Here is an 18,243-nt window from a genome sequence, read left to right as displayed (position 1 = left end):
CAGGGTCACAGGATTTCCCAATTTTTTTCATGCCAGTTGGTTAATTTTCAAGCTGAAAAGGACCGTCATAGGCAAAGATTGACTTCACTCCCTTGGGAAACACCCACCCCGGCTTTCCACAAGGGCCCAGCCTGTTCATTCCTGCCTGGAACACCCAGGTGGGCAGGTGGCATTTTGGTTCACAGCTGATGTCTGCATCCCTCTCTGGTCAACAGATACAAAAGGGTAAAGGCTAAGCTTCTTCCAGGCAATTTTTTCCCCCATCTCTGATAAAAAACAGCACGCAGACACAACGATTTAGCAGTGATGTGAGGCACAACCCCCCTCCCACAGCAGTTACAAGAGGCAATTCTTCAGGGGCAGAATTAAAAGCTCTTTTTTATTAAGTTCATGGAGGGGAAATGCTTTTTGGACAGTGACTCCTGCTGGCAAGATGAGGCCAGCACAGCTCTGGATCAAGCTTTGGAGAACATGGATGTCCCCATACAGACAGGCTGGAAGGGGCTGGCAGCATACCCAGCACCAGGACTTGCACAGCATGGTCCTCTCTAGCAGTCCTTGAGGGAACTGCTGGACCTGGAACACACTTACAGCTCCTCCTTCAGCCTTCTCAGAAAGGAGCACACGTGAAATACTGGGGGCCGAGTGGCCTAGCAGAACGTTACTCCCTCTCTGCGAGATACCACAGAGTTTTCCCACACTAAAGGAGCATGCTCTTGGCTTTGGTTTCTGACAGTCTGCAGTGATGTACCGCATTTCAGTTTGGCACCAGCTGGAAGACAACCGTTTCCCTCCTTCGGTTGAAGAATGCGTTATAGGGACACACGCCACCTCGACTCAGCTTCCTGTTGGTTTTATCTTCAGATCATCAGGGAGGCAAACAAATACAATTTACAGGCCAAACCATCAGCTCTGCATTCGCAAGGCCCGTTCTTCAAGGATCCTTTTCACGCTCTCCACAATGGTCCACACTTCTGCCATGGCACCTCGACCTGCAGGGTAGAAGCAAAAGCACACGGTGAAATCCAGGTCCCGCAGAGAGGGCACGAGGCACGCGCTTCCCCTCTCCCACCTCCTCGCTCCTCCACGTGCCGCATCGCTGTGGAAAATTAGATGCACAACAGTGGCACAGCACAGCAAAGCTCACCAAGTATCACCAAATTCTGTTACCGAAAAAGAGTAACCAAGAAAACTCTCCAAACCAAATGACAGTTCAGAAAGCCGACATTGGTTTATTGCAGCGCTGGGTGCATGGGGGATCTCTCCTCCTATCATGCACACCTAAGAACAAAAGCTTGCCCCTTATATACACAATTCCAAGAAAAAAACCCACCCAATTAAAAAAAAAAACTTATACATAACACGTTATATAATGCATTACATAATGTCTTTACGCATGCGTACTAAATTGGGGAAGGGGTCTGGGGTGGTCTCTGGGGGTCACTGGTGGTCCCAATCCCCCTTTAATCGTGCTTGTGCGCAAGCGTGGACGAGGCCTTTTTGTTTACAGGTACATGTGTTCCCGAGAAGAAGATATCGTTTTGGACTTATCTCTCCTCTGACACAAGAGTTTATGAATCAAGTTAATTTAGACATCACTAAGTTGTTCTTTACAGTTTTGTTTTGTCTTTTGGCCTTTTATAATTAGCAGAGACCTTTGTTTTTCTAGGACTAAGCGTAAACAGCATGAATCATTGTTTACTAGAACCTTGTTATCAATCCCATAAACAAACTCTACCTACAAAACATGTAGTTTGCTTCAGAACCTATTGTTACTCTCTATTATTCTAGCTAAAAGGAAAATTACTGACAGGAAAGCTTGTTCTGTGTAAAGGTAACACAGAGCAGGCCTTTAGAGCCTACTCTGAGGCCTACTCTTGCTAAACCGTTGCTAACTTGAACCGTCTGGTATCAATTCCCCCCTTTGGAAGTAGTTAGATTTATTATCTCACTACTTCCATATACTTTTCTCAATGATTCTCAACGACTCGCCCGACAGAAAGCAACTGCAGAGGCCAGAGGATCTGCTCAGCCCACCTGGTTCTGCCTGGGCTTTGTGGCACGGTTCAGTGCCATCAGGGGAGGAGAGCAAGAGGAGTATTCACACTAACTTAGTTTGGCTCTCAACGCAGAGCACAAGCTCCTCAGACAGTCAATGGAGGGAGGCAGGAAACCTCAAAAGGCAACTCATATGACCTTAATAAGTACCTCATGCTCTGAATCATCTCCAAAGGTGTCTGCATCTAACCCTTGATAGTGCAGGGAGTTACTATCACAGCCCACACTGCCCTGGGGGCAAGTGTGTAAAGTGCCCCAAAAAGTCTGTGGGTAGCAAAATATCTAATTTCACCTCCTTTCACAGTGTAAACATTATGTGTGTTCGGTATCTTTCTGAAACAGCCTTTGCCTACAAAAAAGACTGGCCAAATTCATACCATTCCCATGAGTCTGCAGTTAGACCCACATCAGAGAAAGCTGTCCTGGATTCGCACCAGCTTGAATCTTGGGAGCAATTCTTGGAGAAGACTGAGTGCTGGACAGAACAAAATGTAAAAGCTTTTCCTTTTGGACTGGCTAGTTGCCACATGAACATCTAATCTACACTGTGCTGTTGCTTCCCTCTGAAGTACTTTTTAAACTTCAGTTCAGGATTTTAAGGCCAGAGATCATTAAATCATCTTGTCCAACCTCCTGTACAGAACTTGGCACTCAAGCCATTCACTCCTGTAATTTGCTTGGGGCTGAGGAAAGAATCTTTTCCCACCAGCATTTGTCTCCATTGGAAGACTGAAAAAAATTGAGTCTCTATTGATCTTCTGTCCTGCTGGCTAATTTGCCCTCCAGCACCCACTTCCTCAACATCTTTGGCAATTCACAGCCAAATTTTTAGGTTAGCAGAGCAAATCTTGCTAAGCAGCCTGTCATTACAGCACAGCTCATGCCTACAGGTAGAAATCTTCCAGTGTGCCAGGCTCTAGAAATCCAGCCAAGGATGACGAAGATACTACCAGTTTGGGAATGGTTTTAGCTGGACTCTATGTCTAAAAACACCCATTTCCTAAGGAAGAAAAATTAATCAGGTAAAACTTGTAAAGCAGAAACTCGGTGGCAGTCAGGATCCGGCCCATTTCAGGTGAGACCAACCACGTGAGCAGAGGAAGATAAATCTCTTTTACAGCAAGACAAACCACAATGTCAACAGACAAAACTGGTGCAAACTGAATCTCTTTTCTTCTGCACCAGATGTGTGAGCTTTGCTACCTGATGCTTGGGTGGAAGCTGGGCAAACCCCTTTGTGGATGAAACCCACAAAACCGAAATTAGTGTGGAAGAAGAGGCCGTGGGGTGAAAGGCCTGAAAAAAAAGAGGGGAAGAGAGAAAAAAAGCCAGTGGTGCAGACTGTCCAGAGACCTGGAGTCCTACTGTTGTGCTGGTTTTGGCTGGGGTAGAGTTAATTTTCTTCACAGTAGCTAGTGTGGGGCTGTGTTTTGGATTTGTGCTGCAAACAGTGTTGATAACTCAGGGAATTTTTCATTACTGCTGGGCAGAGCTTACACAGAGTCAAGGCCTTTGCTGCTTCTCACCCCACCCCACCAGCGTGCAGGCTGGCAAACACAAGACATTGGGAGGGGACACAGCTGGGACAGCTGACCCCAACTGACCACAGCGATATTCCACGCCACATGTTTGTCACGCTCAGCAGTAAAGCCAGGGGGGAGGTTTGGCGGGGGGGCTGCTGCTTGGGGACTGGCTGGGCATCGGTCGGTTGGTAGCGAGCAACTGTTTTCGTTTGCATCACTTGTCTGTCTTGGGTTTTATTTCTCTCTCTCTGTTATTTTCCTTTTCCTTTTAATTTATTATATTATTTTATTCAATTATTAAACTGTCTTTGTCTCAACTCACAAGTTTTCTCACTTTTACCCTTCCGATCCTCTCCTCCCATCCCGCTGCGGGGGAGTGAGTGAGTGGCTGTGTAGCGCTTAGCTGCCGGTTGGGGTTAAAGCACGACAACCGCTTTGCCATGATTTTCCTAGATTCTGCCAGGAAAATCCTGGCGTTTGCCAACAGGAAAATCTTGTAGTGAATTGACTCACAAACACGAGCGGAGTCGAGTTGATGTGGCTACTCCTGCCCCAGCTGTCGGTACCGTCCCTCTCCTCCAAGCTCCTTCAGCAGTTTGTTCTCACAGCAGAGAGCTGAACCGAATACGAAGCAGCTCCCAAATGACTGCTGATGTAACGAGGTAACTCCCGATCAACACTGGTTTACTTTGCCTTTCTGAGCTGCAAACCACAGCAATTCACATGCTGCTTCTCATGTGGCTCACACACCCCTGTCGCAAGGGCGGCAACCCCCAGGAAAGGGGCAGGGCAGAGCAGCAGAAGGTGGAAACCGTGTTCACCATCCAACTCGAAGCCATTTGTGTTGGTGAGTCAACTCACGTGGCCCTTTTGCAGCTCAGATCCCCATCTGTGACACGGGGATGACAACAACAGAGCTGCCTCAGGTGCAGGAACCTGCAAGAATAAGCACATTACCCATTAGAAGGCACTCAGCTGCTTACCACAGGGAGAGAGATCCTATATATGTACCAAAAAAGATGAAGGAAATAAAATGAAGGACAAAGAAGCTATGCCAGATGGCCTTTCCACTTTTGCCAAAACGTCTGCCCAGAATGACCTCTTTTGGGCGTTTTCCCTTAACATTATTACAAGTACTAAGGAAATTTGCTGTAATCAGGTCTAAAATCCCAGCGGAAGCATAATTGTCCAGGATATTTCAACTGATGCCTGAGTTACTTGACTACACTTACCTAACTGTAAATATTTCTTAGCCTTCAGCTCCAAAAAAACACTCTCTAGAAGCATTGCATCTACCTAAGAATTCAGAAACTAAGCCCGCCCTAGAATTTAACCATGAAGAACACTTTAACATCCTGTCTTCGCTACAGACTGTTTATTGCACTGACAGAGGGGTTAAAATCCTGCCAGAGTTGGGGTTGTTAAACAAAAGTATGAGCATACTACTGTGCAGATAACATATTTGCTACTATAGCTAGAACGGGGTGACATTTTACAGATAATCTGTCCAAGAAAATGTAGATAAAAAAGTTAATCCATTCATCCAATTTACTTGTATAAAAACCCTTCTCAAAACCTCCCAAAAGCCAAAATATCTCCATTTAAAGCAGCTCCTAAAATACAAATGAGACCATTTTAGTAGTATTTCTTAGCACTGCAAGTTAAGTCTTTTGAAACTGAGTATGACAACTTTCCCTACCCTGCTCCTTCACTTCACAGACAAGTCTGATGTCAAAACCCTAAACCAAAAGTGGATTGGGAAGCTGAAAAGTAACCCAGGCAACAAACAACAACAAATGTTATACGCACGTCCAGCTACACCCTCAGCCACATCTGCAAAGAGCTTGTTCTCACTGTCTGCTCTCAGGGATGAGATATTATCCCCCACAGTCACAATAGAGGGCAAGGTCAGGACACCCAAATCCCACACTGACAACGCTCACTGCAAAACCTTCCTTCTCTGTGATCTACTCTCTTACTGAATGGGTATTTCTTTTAAATATCAGGCCTAGCTAATGGCTCATTTGAAGGCCTGGCTTGGATGGTCTCAAGACTACTTAAAAATTAATGAACAAGAACAACAGATCTCAGCTAGCACAGGAGGAAGCTTCAGTTTGTTTGTATAAACCCTGGCAGTGAGCACCTGTGCCCTGCAGTCCAACATCTTGAAGGCCACACGGCAAAAGGATGCATGCCCTTCAGGATAAGAGCAGCACTCGTGCAGGAAAAGTCAGAAGACATGCAAAAGGACTGACCTTCATCTCCACACACTAGTTTCTTCACCACACAGGGGATCTCTGTGTAGCCAAAGCCTTTCAGCTGCTCCACCTGCTGAGCTGTGATGGGATGTTCCCACATGCCCGTGTTCATAGCTGGGCAGAAGAGCAGAGGTTTGCTCAGATCCCAAGCGCGGATGACACAAGTCTGCAAGAGAAGCCAAGAGATCCAGCTCTGGGATGGGTTGTCTCTCCTCATTCCTCCTCATCACTTTGCTGCACAGAAGCGCTTTTCCAGCCTGGGTGTCATCAGAGGGCCAAAAGCCTCAATATGTCAGTGCAGCTGGACTACCCCACCAGCAGATCCACAGGGCTGCTACTAATTGGTATTACGTTCCAGCAAAGCTCATCTCTGACAGGCAATAAGGATGAGGGAGGCTACAAAAAGGATAGCTCCCATCCTCCTCCAGCTTGAGGCCAAGCAAGCAGCCTGATTGCTGGAGCAAACCAAGCTGGAACACCACGCCTGGAGACTGCCAGCCCATGTGGGAGACCGAGAGAAGCTGAGGGGTGGCCACAGATCATATCAGCTAAAGAGAAATCCCCAGGCAACGCTTCAGATAAGACAGCTGTAGAGATAAACACAAGAAGTTGGCAAGTGAGTCTTTTTAAAACGATATGCCAACTGGATCTGTAACTCCTCACAAGGGAAGCGCTGCTGCTTCCAGGATACAAACAGAAGGTAACACAAACACATCTGGGCTGTTGCAGAAGATGTTGGCAGATTACAAACCGTCTAGCAGCTCCTGCGAATGTAGCTCATGCTACAGCGAATTATATCTGACTCCTCAGTGATACAGAGCTTCCAGATAACCCAGTGTCACCTCATCTCCTTCAAAAGATAAATGCTGGTTGCCCTTAATGCCATGGCCATCAGTTTCCCTAGGCTTAGCAGCATTTAAGTTATGCAAAGGGAGCTTCCCAGGTAGCAACACCCCTGGTGCAGGGTCTCTGCTCAGATTGTACAGTGTTTACGAGAACCCTGCCCATCCTTTTCTGTGCCCTGTGATTTGAACCCTTCCCGGCACAGGAAAGTCTGTTAGAATCTGTTCTGACTTGCCAACCAGCACCCCCAGCACTTGCTTTCCTTTGCTGGAACTACCTCTTACCTTCACAAGGCTCTCCCAAAAAGAGCGGCAGGAGTTTGTGAAGCCATGCATCCCTAACGTCCTTCCTGAGCTCCTCCCTCTGCTACCACCATCACATCCATAGTACCAAGGGGACCCAGAAGGACAAGACACTGCTCGTCCCTCCCACAGCTCTGTCTGGCTTCTCTCAGATCTCCAGTGATCTCCTCATACAAATGAGGGCTCTTGTTCTGGGAGTACTTTTTTCATTTCTATGAGCTCCCCCTTGCCTGAATACCAAAGCTACTCATGCAGGGCTCCCCGGGCAGAGCTGAGGCGCTGCCCTCCGTTCCTAGCTCTAGCCTCCTGCATTACTGAAGGATGATGCACCACAGCAACATTTGCAGATCTGCAGCTCCCTGGCAGATCTTTTGGGTGGTTAATACTTATGACTTCTTCTAATGAAGACCTAATGCCTGGACACAAAGCATTCAGCCCCGCTGAAGGTCCCCATCACCCAACAGAGAAGCACGCTCCCTTTTAATACACTTTCTGATCAGCCTTTGCGCCAGAGCACCTTTAATACCAGAAAAACAAGCCTGAACAAGCAAAATCCCCTGTAGCTGAAACTGGAACAGAGTAAGTGTGAGCATGTTTGAATTTCTGTGCTATGCAGTTAGGTGAGGGAGGAGGTGAGGTAGCAGGAAGTAAACAGTTTTATCTGATCTCACAGGTGTCTTTCCAGATTGCATCTAAAAAATGCAGAGAGGAACTCAAAAGTGAGTGCAAGTGTGTACGCGCACACGTGTGTGTGTACATGCATGACGAGAAGAGGGTGGAGGTAGAAAGAGAGAAATGCCACCCGACAGAAAAAGCAGGCAAGGCACAAAGCAGAGACTGGGAAATAATGGAAGAGACTGACAGAGCCGAGGAGTGGAAAGGGATGTAGGTGAGGGAAGAACAACTGTTTGAGAAGGACCAGGTGAACCATGCTGGAGGAGGAGAGAGACAAGCGTACGAAGTGGGAGCAGAACATGCAAATCTCACTGTTCTCGACGCTGCAGAAGCACAAGAGTTTCCATGAAAGAAAGGTCAGACAGTCTAACGCTGGGAGGTGAGAGAAGTCTGAGGCAGAGCTCCGGTTACTCACCAGCAGGTTGTCACAGATGCCGTTTGCCAGCTTTGCCAGCGTGTTTGCATCAAGAGGTGCCACCAACATGAGGTCAGCCCACCGTCTGAGCTCGATGTGCAGGACTGGGTCCGAACGACCTTTCCACAGCTGTGGGTGAGACAAGATGCAGATTACCAAACCCTCACAACGAACGGTGTGAACAACAGGCACTTTATCAATCCCACATCAGTAAATACCACGTAAATTTAAGGGGAAAGAATCAAGTGAGATCTGGCAGCGTGGGGAATCGGGGAGTGCAGCCACAGCGCTCACATTTGTGATTTCCCCGCTCCTCCAGTGAAGGCCATGTTGCAGCTGCGTTTAGGAAGCACATTTAATGGCTGGCATGTATCTGCTTGGTGCTCTGCAATGGGTGTCCTTTCCCCACAGACAACAATTCATATATCCAACAACCAGAGATTTCAACTCACAGGAAGGAGCTTTCTCCGTCCACTTCCCATTCGTATCATCCCTCAGCTTCAGAATCATTCACAAGAGCTCCCTCAACATGTAGCACATCTCAGGGGAAAAAAGGGCTCCATCCCATCAGCCAACTGAAGCCAGACACGACCAAACCTGAGGAACCCACGTGATTTAGAAACCTCACGTTTCTCTAAAGTGAAGCTGTTCTCTGGCTCTTAGTGACGTACAGACCCCTAACTGCACGAGTCCCTTTCAGTCAGGATGCACACCCCTATGCATACTCACAGCAGCCAAGTAAACCCTCCTAACTACAGCAGGAAAGAGTCCTGTTGGCTTTCTCTAGGATGGACGAGGTTTAGCCAGCTGGGCACTTCCCTCCTCTCTCGGCTCTAAATGAGTATTTCTATTTTCACTAAAGCTCTGAGCTGCTCAAGAGAGTCCTGGTCTTTTCTTAAGAGCGCAGTTAAGTGGGAAAGTGTCAAGAGAAGCAGCAAACAGCATCAGATGCTTAATCCCCAGAGGACACACACAACCACAGGCCAACAAGAGGTGCATCAGGGCCACAAACTGTTCCTTCTCTGAATCACTGGAAACCACAACAAAAAGGCAGCATCCGGAAGGCTGGTGCTTCCTGACACCTTTCCCAGCTCCTCCACTCACTTCTGTTTTTCCTAGAAGCACTGAAAATTGTAGTTTTATTTTCAGAGTAAAATATCTCACAAACAGATGCTGAGCAGGCTTATTTCCCACTCTTCTGTCAGAACAGCACACTGTAAGGGCTCCATGCCTGCGTGCCAGCAGACCTCAAAGCCTGACCCACTCCTCTTCTAGCACCTCACCGAGGGCTCCTCAGAAAGAACTGCCCAGGGCTGTAGCACCCTGGGACCCAGCAGATCTCCATCAATCTCCTAGCCCAGCCAGAAAGCTTCCTGGCCATTGCCATTAGCATGCCTCTCTCCACATAAAAGCAATGCTCACATGGGAGTGCGTTGGCAGGAGTACTGGTAAAGAGCACATCACCTTGTACTCAGACAGGTACTGCAAAGTTGAGAGAAAATGTACAGAATAAATGTTGCTGTTTATACAACAAAACTCTTCATACTCAGGGACTCTCAAAGCATGTCACCAAAATTGTAGTCAAGAGAAGATGTCATTTTACAGGGTCTAGAGATGCTCACAGTCCTGATAACTGAGCTATCCATTACTGGAACGGTTCTTCTATGTATGCACATGAGCACAGATGCAGACACCTCCGAGATAAACACCACTTCCACCCCGAGAACCCCTCTGACAGCCACCAATCACCTGGTGCACGGCATCTCCAGGTACCAGCCTTCCTCTGTACCACCACACCAAGGTGGCCCTGCCAGCACAAAGCTCTCCAAACAGACCCAATCCAGCAGCCAGATCGGAAATGTCACACATCAGCTTTGTTCTTCTCTTGAGGTGCAGGCAGGCTCTGAAAACGCAGAGCAAGCAGCTGTAATACACGTCGGGCGATGCCCAAGGTCACCCAGTCAGACACCAGGCCGAGGTTTAAAGCAGCGTGGGTAGTTTTGTGAATGCCAGCGATGTCTGTAGATTCAGAATATGTAGCGCTAAGGAGAATTAAGCTGCTGCCTTCGTGACAAGGATGACTCATGACAAGCACCAAACACCTTCACCGCGACTCTGCAGTGGCTTTCTTGACATTTCCTGGTGCTCCTCTCAGAGCTGCGGAGAGCGGCTGAGCCCAAGGTGGTGAGAGACCACTTCTACCCTCATTGCCTGCTGCAAGTCTGCTAGGGCAGCACAAAGTCCTCCGGTACAGTCAGGACAGCCTATCTTTTCACCCTCATTTTCAGCACGGTTGGAACCGCATTCCTTGAAAGCATATTCCAAAGCATACATTACTAGAACAGAGAAGGGAGTCTTAGCCCAGTATTAAAAAGAGAGTGTGGTGTCTTGCAAAGAAACTTAGAGGAACACTTCTGTCTGCTGTTCAGCACTTGAACAGCTAAGTGAATCTCCCAGGGGGCCTGCTTTTTTTCTGAAGCATGACCCACTGGCCTTCTGGAAGTAGAAGGCAGGAGTGTATGACAGAACTACTTGAATTACAAACATGTGGCTCGTGGGGATAGGACAGAAGGCCCTGCAGTCTCCAAAGGAAGAACAACTCACCTGCCATTCGTCTTCATCGCTGTAGAGGGTGACAGGAATCTCCTGGGCATTGTAGAAATGCTTTGCTCTCTCAGTAGTGACCACCTTCACTTCGAGCTAATCAGAGAAGAAAAGACAGACCAACGGTTAGACTTGAGGACAATCCTGTAAAGCTGGGTAGAGGAGGAGGGCTCGAGCGGCAAAGATTTTGAAAGCTGTGTGGATTCTCAGAGGACTTTTCCCTACTGTGCACATGTGCATAACTGCACCTATTCATGGCTGAAAGACCAGGCCACTGCAGGCGTTCATGGCAGCCAAAGACTCATTTCATGCCACCCTAAAACGGGCAGGTGATTAGTCACCGCCTGCCAACACGTTCACGTGGCCAGTCCGCAGCGGGGACAGCAGAGAGGACAGAGCAGGTCAGAATGAGATGCAGTTCTGCACACAATTTCAAAGAGACTGTAAAGCAGCAAACCAAAGCGCTGTGAAAGATGTCCTTTAATCTCAAAATACACCCGCCAAAGGGAGTAGGAGAGCATCCTGCCCCAGTGGATTCCCTTCATCACAGCACAGAGGACTGCCGAGGGGTGGCATGCCTACATGGCACTTGCAGGATCACTCTTCTCACATGTGGAGCCAAGAGGAAGGTCTCTGCCAAGAGGAAGCACAGTGCTGAGTGGCCAGCTGGGGCTCAGCACCACCAGCACAAAGCAGGCTCACCTCTGCTGCACAAGGCTTTACAAGAAAGAGTGGCTTTGGAAGACAGAGGACGATTTCTTGGTCGAATGGACAACGTTGTGCACCTCTCTCTGTCTCTTTCTGCCCCTGCCTCTCTCTCGCAATGATCTCCTGGTGTCAAAGGTGGGGAGGTAGCTACGGACTACTGGATACTACTTTTTAAAACCTTGTTAATCGGGCTTGCTCCAGCCAGGGGTAAAAATACCAGAAGCAAGTCGGGGTTGTGTCTTCCAGCTATCCTTCCTATCAAGGTAAGATGTTGGAAAGAGGAAAACCTCTGTGTAGGTATGTCCATAGCAATGGGTTTCTGCACAGCCAGAAAGGTAAACCAGTGGCTTCCACAAAGGAAAGAGAGACTGGGTGAAAATATACGAAGGTTCTCTCCAAAATCTTAGATAAACCTGCCTGCCTTGTTGAAAGCCAGTGGAACCTTCAGTTATATGGTATATACCGGGGAAACCCTATCACGTTCCTGGGACGTTTATCTGACGTGCAGTTACGAGGTGCTAAGACGCCCTATGACACAAGATCCTTTCGTTTCCTCCTGCAGAAATCTTAACAAGTGGAAAAGGTGGGGTTTTCCCTGGTTTCTCTGTGTTGCACGACCTGCTCAAAGCTGTAGCTCTGACAAATGTCACAAACAGCTCTGCACCCACCAGGACCAGCCGCAAAGCAGTATTTCCATCTGCAATTCCTCCCCAGGACGTACCTTAAAACCAGCCAAAAGACAGGCCGACACACGGAGGGAGTGCTCTGAAAAGACTGTTAATGTGGAAGATGCACCTCAGGCCACCGATTACAGTGAAAAAATAACCCTTTTCCTTGTTATTGGCCACTTGCAACCACAGTCTGCTCCTTCAAGGAGCTCACAGTGCAACCCACTGCATGGTTCTATGAACCCAACAGAGAGACGGCGAGGAACCAGCCTCACCAACAACTCCTTCCCGCTAGAAAACTGCGGCCTGAGGTACAAAACCGACGAAGCACTCGGTCTGCTCACTCTTGCTAAAACAGGCTGCTGAAAGCCTCCAGCCTCCAAGAAGCTGTCTTCAACAGCAGTGGCTGAAGTGACAAAACACGTTAACCTATCTCCCAACACTATCTGTTCGACTGGGGACGGAGCAGCGTCGATTATCTGTACCCTGCGTGACTAGAACAACAGCTGGGAGAGTGGGACATCTCAGCCTTAGCATATAAGTGTCTTTGGTAATTCTTCCTGTTTCCTGAAGAAAAAGGAATGGGAAAACGTAGCTGCACATAACACCGGTATTTGGTACTGCATGTTTGGTTCTTTGCCTCTTTTACATGTCTGCTCTTTTTCAAGTGACCCAAGCTTGGAATCACAGCTGCGTTTCTAGTGCTTTCGAGTGTGAAGATCATATTCACAGCAACCAACCGTACTGTTTCCATATTAACCTCACCTCACAGGAAGCTGTTTGGAGCCACACAGCGACACCTGCAAAGGTGCTAACGCTGCTCTCGGCTATGCCGTGGGCTTCAGGGAGGTGTTAACCTCGTAGCCGGCAAGATACTGTTCATCTGGTGATCTTAAAGAGCAATGTGCAGTTTAAAGGGGCATGTCTGCTCTCAGAAATGGTACCAGTAGGCCAGGTCTGCACAAAAAGTGTTCTGCAGTAATGCTTGTTAGTGGTATTCTTTAGGTGATCCAACTCTATCCACCTCATGACATATTTTGTCACTTGCTACTTCAGTTGTGTCATTATTCAAAATTTTCTAGTCTAGACCAGAGATACCCCTATAAGGGCAAAGGATACACAAAAATCTTCAAAAGACACCCTTTTTTTTTTTTTTAAGATAGTTTCATAACCATCTCTGGTCTTCAAAAAAAAAAAACTTATTTCTTCAAAGCATAAGCCCAGAACAGGGAATAGCTGGCTATCGAGTACTGCATCAACAAGCAGTACGCTACAAGCTAGAGCATACCAGAGGGACATGTTCAAGGACTCTGAGTGGTGGTGACTCCACCACTGCCCCAAGAAAGTTGCTCTATTAGTTAAATATCCTCCCTAATTAAGATTTGCTGCTGAGGTGGGCTGCTGGATCCCTTGTTCTGAGCAAGTCCTTCAAGTCCCTCCAGCTACATTGGAAAGGGATCAGTGTTCTCAAGAACACTTTAGCCTACATATTTTTTTCTTTCTGTTTACCTGGCACACTCTCTGTTTGCCTGTGGTTATAGCTCTGCTTAAACAGTAGTCAGTCTAGCCACACTTGAACTCCTTTACTGGAGACAGTTTAGACTAGTTAGAGTTCTTTCACCTGGACCATTTCAGCCAATCCTACAGAACAAACCTGACTGCAGAACTGCTCTCCTGTGTTCACGCAATATCGTTGGCCTCTCTTAGAGGATTCTGCCATCACAGCTGCTTCTGCTTGGAGTAAGGGGGGGTGTATGATTTTTTGTTTCCATACTGTCCCAGTTTTGACAGTAAAATATTTACAGACAGACAGATCTTCGGAACAACTGCTGCAGAAGAGCAGGAGTAGCTCCTCTGTTAAATGACACCTACAACCTGATGTAGAGGCTACCCAGCAGGAGCGCAATGCAACGACACGACAATGGGACTTAAACCTAGAAGGGCAGGTGACATTCTGCAGCTTCAAGAGCAATACATTTCACCCACAAAAAAGTTCGCTGTTTCCTTTCTTTAGGACTAACCAATATCCTGCCAATGTGATTTTTGTCATCGTATTCCTGCCAGGCCATTCGAAAATCCTAGGGATCAGCCCCAGACAACGTGTGTGAGTGTAGCATGACCACGAGTTACCCACAGCGTCCTGACGAGACACTACGCGCTGACTCCCCACACCACCAGGTGCAAGGGTAATAACCTGAAAGGCGTAAGCTGCTGCCTGGATCTTCAAACAGGTTAAGCAAAAGGCAATAAGCCATAGTCACATCCATTATCACCCTCCAGGAGATGTTTAATGAGTGCAAAATCACACTGCCAAGTTGTTTACTGAGGATCATTTTAGCCAAAACATCAATTTAAACTAACCACTCTGGTTTCATGCCTCTGACCACATCTCCTTTGGTATTAAAGCCACCTTCTGCTCCTCCCTGCTTCCTCCGATGGCTTTTTAAAGTTCTGTTCCATCAGTAAAGAAATGATGCAACAGGCTTGTGCAGGACTTAACAATCTCAATGGAAAAGTTACGCTGACTCAGCAGGCTTTAGATCAGGCCTTGAAATCACATCAGAAAAGAGTAAATATATAATTTTAATTAATAAATTATTAGAAGCTCCTGGACTGGATGCTTCGCTTTCACTTTTTATGCAACTAAAGCCTAAAGCCAGTGGCCGCAAAGCCTGCAACAGGTGTCCCAGAACCTATGGGCCTTCACAGAGAATTTAGGTCCAGTCGTCTGCAGTTTTTAATTATGAATCAAATGCTCAGAGAGCAGGGATGCACTTGACCTAGATTCCTACAGTGGGTCATTGGCATTCGTCCTGTCACCTGCAAAGAAGGATGTTCCAAGCACCAAGAGCAAAGGACAAGAGATAACAGGGAAGTCAATCCAAGAGACAGAGGATCAGAAGATAAATGTCCTGCACCCCTCACTAACAAGAACACAACTGCTGGAGCTGGCTCTGGTCTGCTCACCCCCCTTCCTTGGCAGCATTTGTCCCTGGTCCTCTCACTCCAGGCTAGGGCCTTTGGCCTCACTCATCATTTCAGGTCAAGTACTAAATGAACCGAGGCCCCCTCTGCAAGCCACAGTGCCAGCCCAGCTGGCAGGGCAGGTGCCCAACAGCTCACCACATCTTTGGTACCCTTTCCAGCTTAGATAACAACAGCAACCAGATACTTCAGAGTTACTCAGGGATTGTACCTCTTCTGACTCTATTTTAATGTGTCTATAGGTCTGAGGTAAAGCCCCCCAAACCATCCAAAGCGATATTCATTAAGGAATCTAACCAATATATCTGGATGTGTACGTGCACCCTCTTGCTCCTGTCGCTTTCATTTCACTGCTCCAAAACAGACGCTTCATTTCTTAAAAGTTAAAGCTTTCTACAGGAGCACGTTTGCCTCCCTGATTCCAGCCACTACTGGCCTCTGCCGGACACCTCTGTTACTCCAGATAATAAACTCTAGTGGAAAAAAAAATGCCCAGACACCTACACTGGCTTATATTTTCTATTTCTGTTTTTACAAGACCTGGTTTCCCTTTGTTGGTCAGACAGCAGCGTCCATCTTTGCAAACTCCACACCTCATCTATGGAAAACTGCAAGGTCCTAACGAGAGAGTTCAAGTTCCAGAAAGATCCACCTGTGTCTGTAGCCAGAGCTGATAAGTTGACTAACAAGGACATATTCCAGGAAAAAACAAACAAACAAACAAACAAGACAAGGACCTATTCAATAATTTCTGAGAGAATGAAGCAAGCTGAGCTGAACAATAGCACCTTCATATTCCAGAATCTAAACGTCTGCCTACGGAAATATCCAGCAACTATTACTGCCCTTAAAACCTGAGTTAAAGCTAACTCTTAAATATAAAGAAGGATGAAATGATAGGGAAAAAATATTAATTGATTTTTAAAAACAGGACGATCCCTCCCCCAACAAATTTTCAAACGAAAGCGCTCAAAGCCAGGAGGAACTTTTCATTTCAACAGAAGCCACCAAATCTCTCCTCAAAATGAGAAACGGGATAACACCAATTTTACGAGACTTCTACCAACAGATTTACTCACCCCAGGGATTTTCAGCAGTTCGGTGATGAGGAGAGGCAGCTTCAGGGCAGCCACACTTCCAGTCACACCCACCAGGACATGCAATTTTTTCTGTGGTACAGGTGAGCTCTTTTCTGCAGGAAACCCTGGTTCTGGCAGGGAGAAGGGCTCCATGCTCTGATCAAACTCTACGAGCACAGGAAAACAAAGACACTTGACTAACGGTGCCTCCGAGCAAGGCCAGCACAGCAGGACCTCCACGGGAACGTCTTCCGAGGGCACAGATCTAAGCCTGGACTCTGCAGGACCCAGAGTAATTCAGTCTGAGGATGAACACGCAGCCTCTGCTCCGCAAAGCTCTCAAGCACCAGCAGACCTTGAAGCACAGCAGTAGGCTACTCTTGGCGTTTAATTACAATTTTCTCCATGATGTGGGTAAACAGAATGCTAAAACAGAATCACAGAATCAATCAGGTTGGAAGAGACCTCTGGGATCATCGAGTCCAACCACTGCCCTGACACCACGTCAGGTGGTGTCACAGAAGCGTTCTGGTAAAGCCCGCGGTCCCCAAAACAAAGACACACTCTCATGCGTTGAACACGCTCCAGAATTTAGAATTCTTTCACACTGCTGGGAAGACACACAACCCCCAGATGAGTTGGTCTCCCTTCGCGCTCTCTGGTGAGTAATAAATGCAGGGAGACATTTTAAAAATGTTGGGGCCCTGAGGCAAGCATTATCATCTTACTTCCTATTGTATCTCTACATATTTACAGCAGCGCTAGAAATGACTCCCTGGCAGATGGGGAGAAAAACCAAAACAGCAAATAAGAGGAAGAACACAAGAGCTACAGAGTAAAAACAGCTTCTCAGGGATGCTCTGCTTGGCATTAATATGTTTAACTTGGGTCCCTGAGGTTTCTCCGTGTGCTCATAAATAATATAGGAGCATGTTATCAGCCTGAGCTTCTAGGCACTGATTAGCAAGAGCAATTAGAGGCGAGGAAATCCAGCATGCATTGGCTAGATGATTTCAACACTACTGCAACACTTCACACGTTTATCTATAACTAATTAACGCCGTCACAGCAAGGAAAACATCCGCTTCTGTTACAATTACTAAATGACAACTAATTCACCGAAGCACCCGGATCTTAAAGCCTGGGGAATACGACATAATTTTTTAATAGGCAGCTTTCGAAAAGGGCTATTAGTGATAAAGCAAAGGCGTGGTGGGCTGCGCTTTCCTCTTACCCAAGCACAGCTCTGGGGAATCCGCAAAGAAGCCATCCGAAAGCGAGCAGCTTACAGGCCTGCTCAGGTATTTTATTGCTTTTGAACCCCGCGGTTACGCCGAAAACAGCTTCACGAGGCCGCTGAGGCAGAGAACAGAACCGAGAAACCCCCGGGGGTTTCCAAAACGTAAACAAGCAACGTTTAGATACCGGTGAGGCACGACGGAGCTCGGGCAGGAGCATGAGAACCCCCTGAGCTCCAGGCGAGGCAGGGGCCGCGGCCCGCTACCGCCGAGGCCTCCAGCCGCCTCTCCGCCCGCCGTCGCCCGGCAACGGGAGCGTGACCCGGAAGGCGAAGGGCACGCCGGGAAATGCCGCCCCCGCCGAGCGCTGATTGGTGCCGGCTGCGCATGCGCGCCCTGGCGGGCGGGAACGGGGCGGACCTGAGGGGGTGACATGGCGGCGGCCGCCTGCGCCCCCTCGCCCCGGCCCGGCCGCCCCCGGGGCCCCTCCCACCCCCGCTAGCCCTCCCAGCGCTGGGTTGGGCCGGCTCTGGCTCCGCTGCCGGCGCCTCAGGCACTCCCCGGCAGCCCGAGAGGGGCTCGCGGGCCTTGCACGGGGGGTACGTGCTCCCCTTGGCACCCCGGTAACTGCCACGCCGGGGAGCGAGGGCCTAGGGAAGGGATCTCTGCGGGGCGGGCAGGCCCTTTAAAGCGCCCCAGAAAGCTGTTTAAGGGAGGATCCAGGCTCACAGCAAAGTTGTAGAGATGTAGAGGGCAACAGAACTCACTGCTAGGGGGAAAAGCGTGTGTAAGGGAAGAGGGTAGAGAAAAGGGGCGTCTGATGGGTGCAGGGCCTTGGGCTGCTCCTGGATCCCCAGGAGAGGCAGCTCCCGCTAACACGAGCCCAG

At 48.2% G+C, this 18,243-nt stretch overlaps 1 protein-coding gene across 2 annotated transcripts; it reads right to left on the bottom strand.

Annotated features, from left to right (window-relative positions):
- Positions 1-349: 349 nt before the first annotated feature.
- On the bottom strand, positions 350-17,661 carry PPCDC (phosphopantothenoylcysteine decarboxylase). Of its 2 annotated transcripts, none has more exons than XM_068410544.1 (6): positions 17,353-17,661; positions 16,119-16,285; positions 10,679-10,774; positions 8,075-8,203; positions 5,837-6,005; positions 350-992 (listed from the first exon to the last, which is right to left on the bottom strand). In XM_068410544.1, the coding sequence occupies exons 2-6, from the start codon at positions 16,269-16,271 to the stop codon at positions 907-909; spliced, it is 633 nt and encodes a 210-aa protein (XP_068266645.1). In that variant the 5' UTR covers positions 16,272-16,285; positions 17,353-17,661; the 3' UTR covers positions 350-906. The 2 variants fall into 2 exon arrangements, with proteins under 2 accessions (XP_068266645.1, XP_068266646.1); XM_068410545.1 differs by having other exon boundaries at positions 17,544-17,661.
- Positions 17,662-18,243: the final 582 nt, after the last annotated feature.

This window comes from Nyctibius grandis, chromosome 11, assembly GCF_013368605.1.
Source record: "Nyctibius grandis isolate bNycGra1 chromosome 11, bNycGra1.pri, whole genome shotgun sequence".
Classification (NCBI taxonomy): Eukaryota; Metazoa; Chordata; class Aves; order Nyctibiiformes; family Nyctibiidae; genus Nyctibius; species Nyctibius grandis.
Note: the sequence above shows the minus strand (reverse complement) of the source record. Positions and strands in the feature narration are given on the sequence as shown.

Excerpts from the sequence above, each read along its gene's own strand:
- PPCDC (XM_068410544.1), bottom strand. The coding sequence starts at position 16,271 with ATGGAGCCCTTCTCCCTGCCAGAACCAGGGTTTCCTGCAGAAAAGAGC. Across the intron at positions 8,204-10,678 it reads GCGATGAAGACGAATGGCAG|CTGTGGAAAGGTCGTTCGGA; the intron begins GTGAGTTGTTCT and ends TCTCACCCACAG. Across the intron at positions 993-5,836 it reads ACTAGTGTGTGGAGATGAAG|GTCGAGGTGCCATGGCAGAA; the intron begins GTCAGTCCTTTT and ends TCTACCCTGCAG.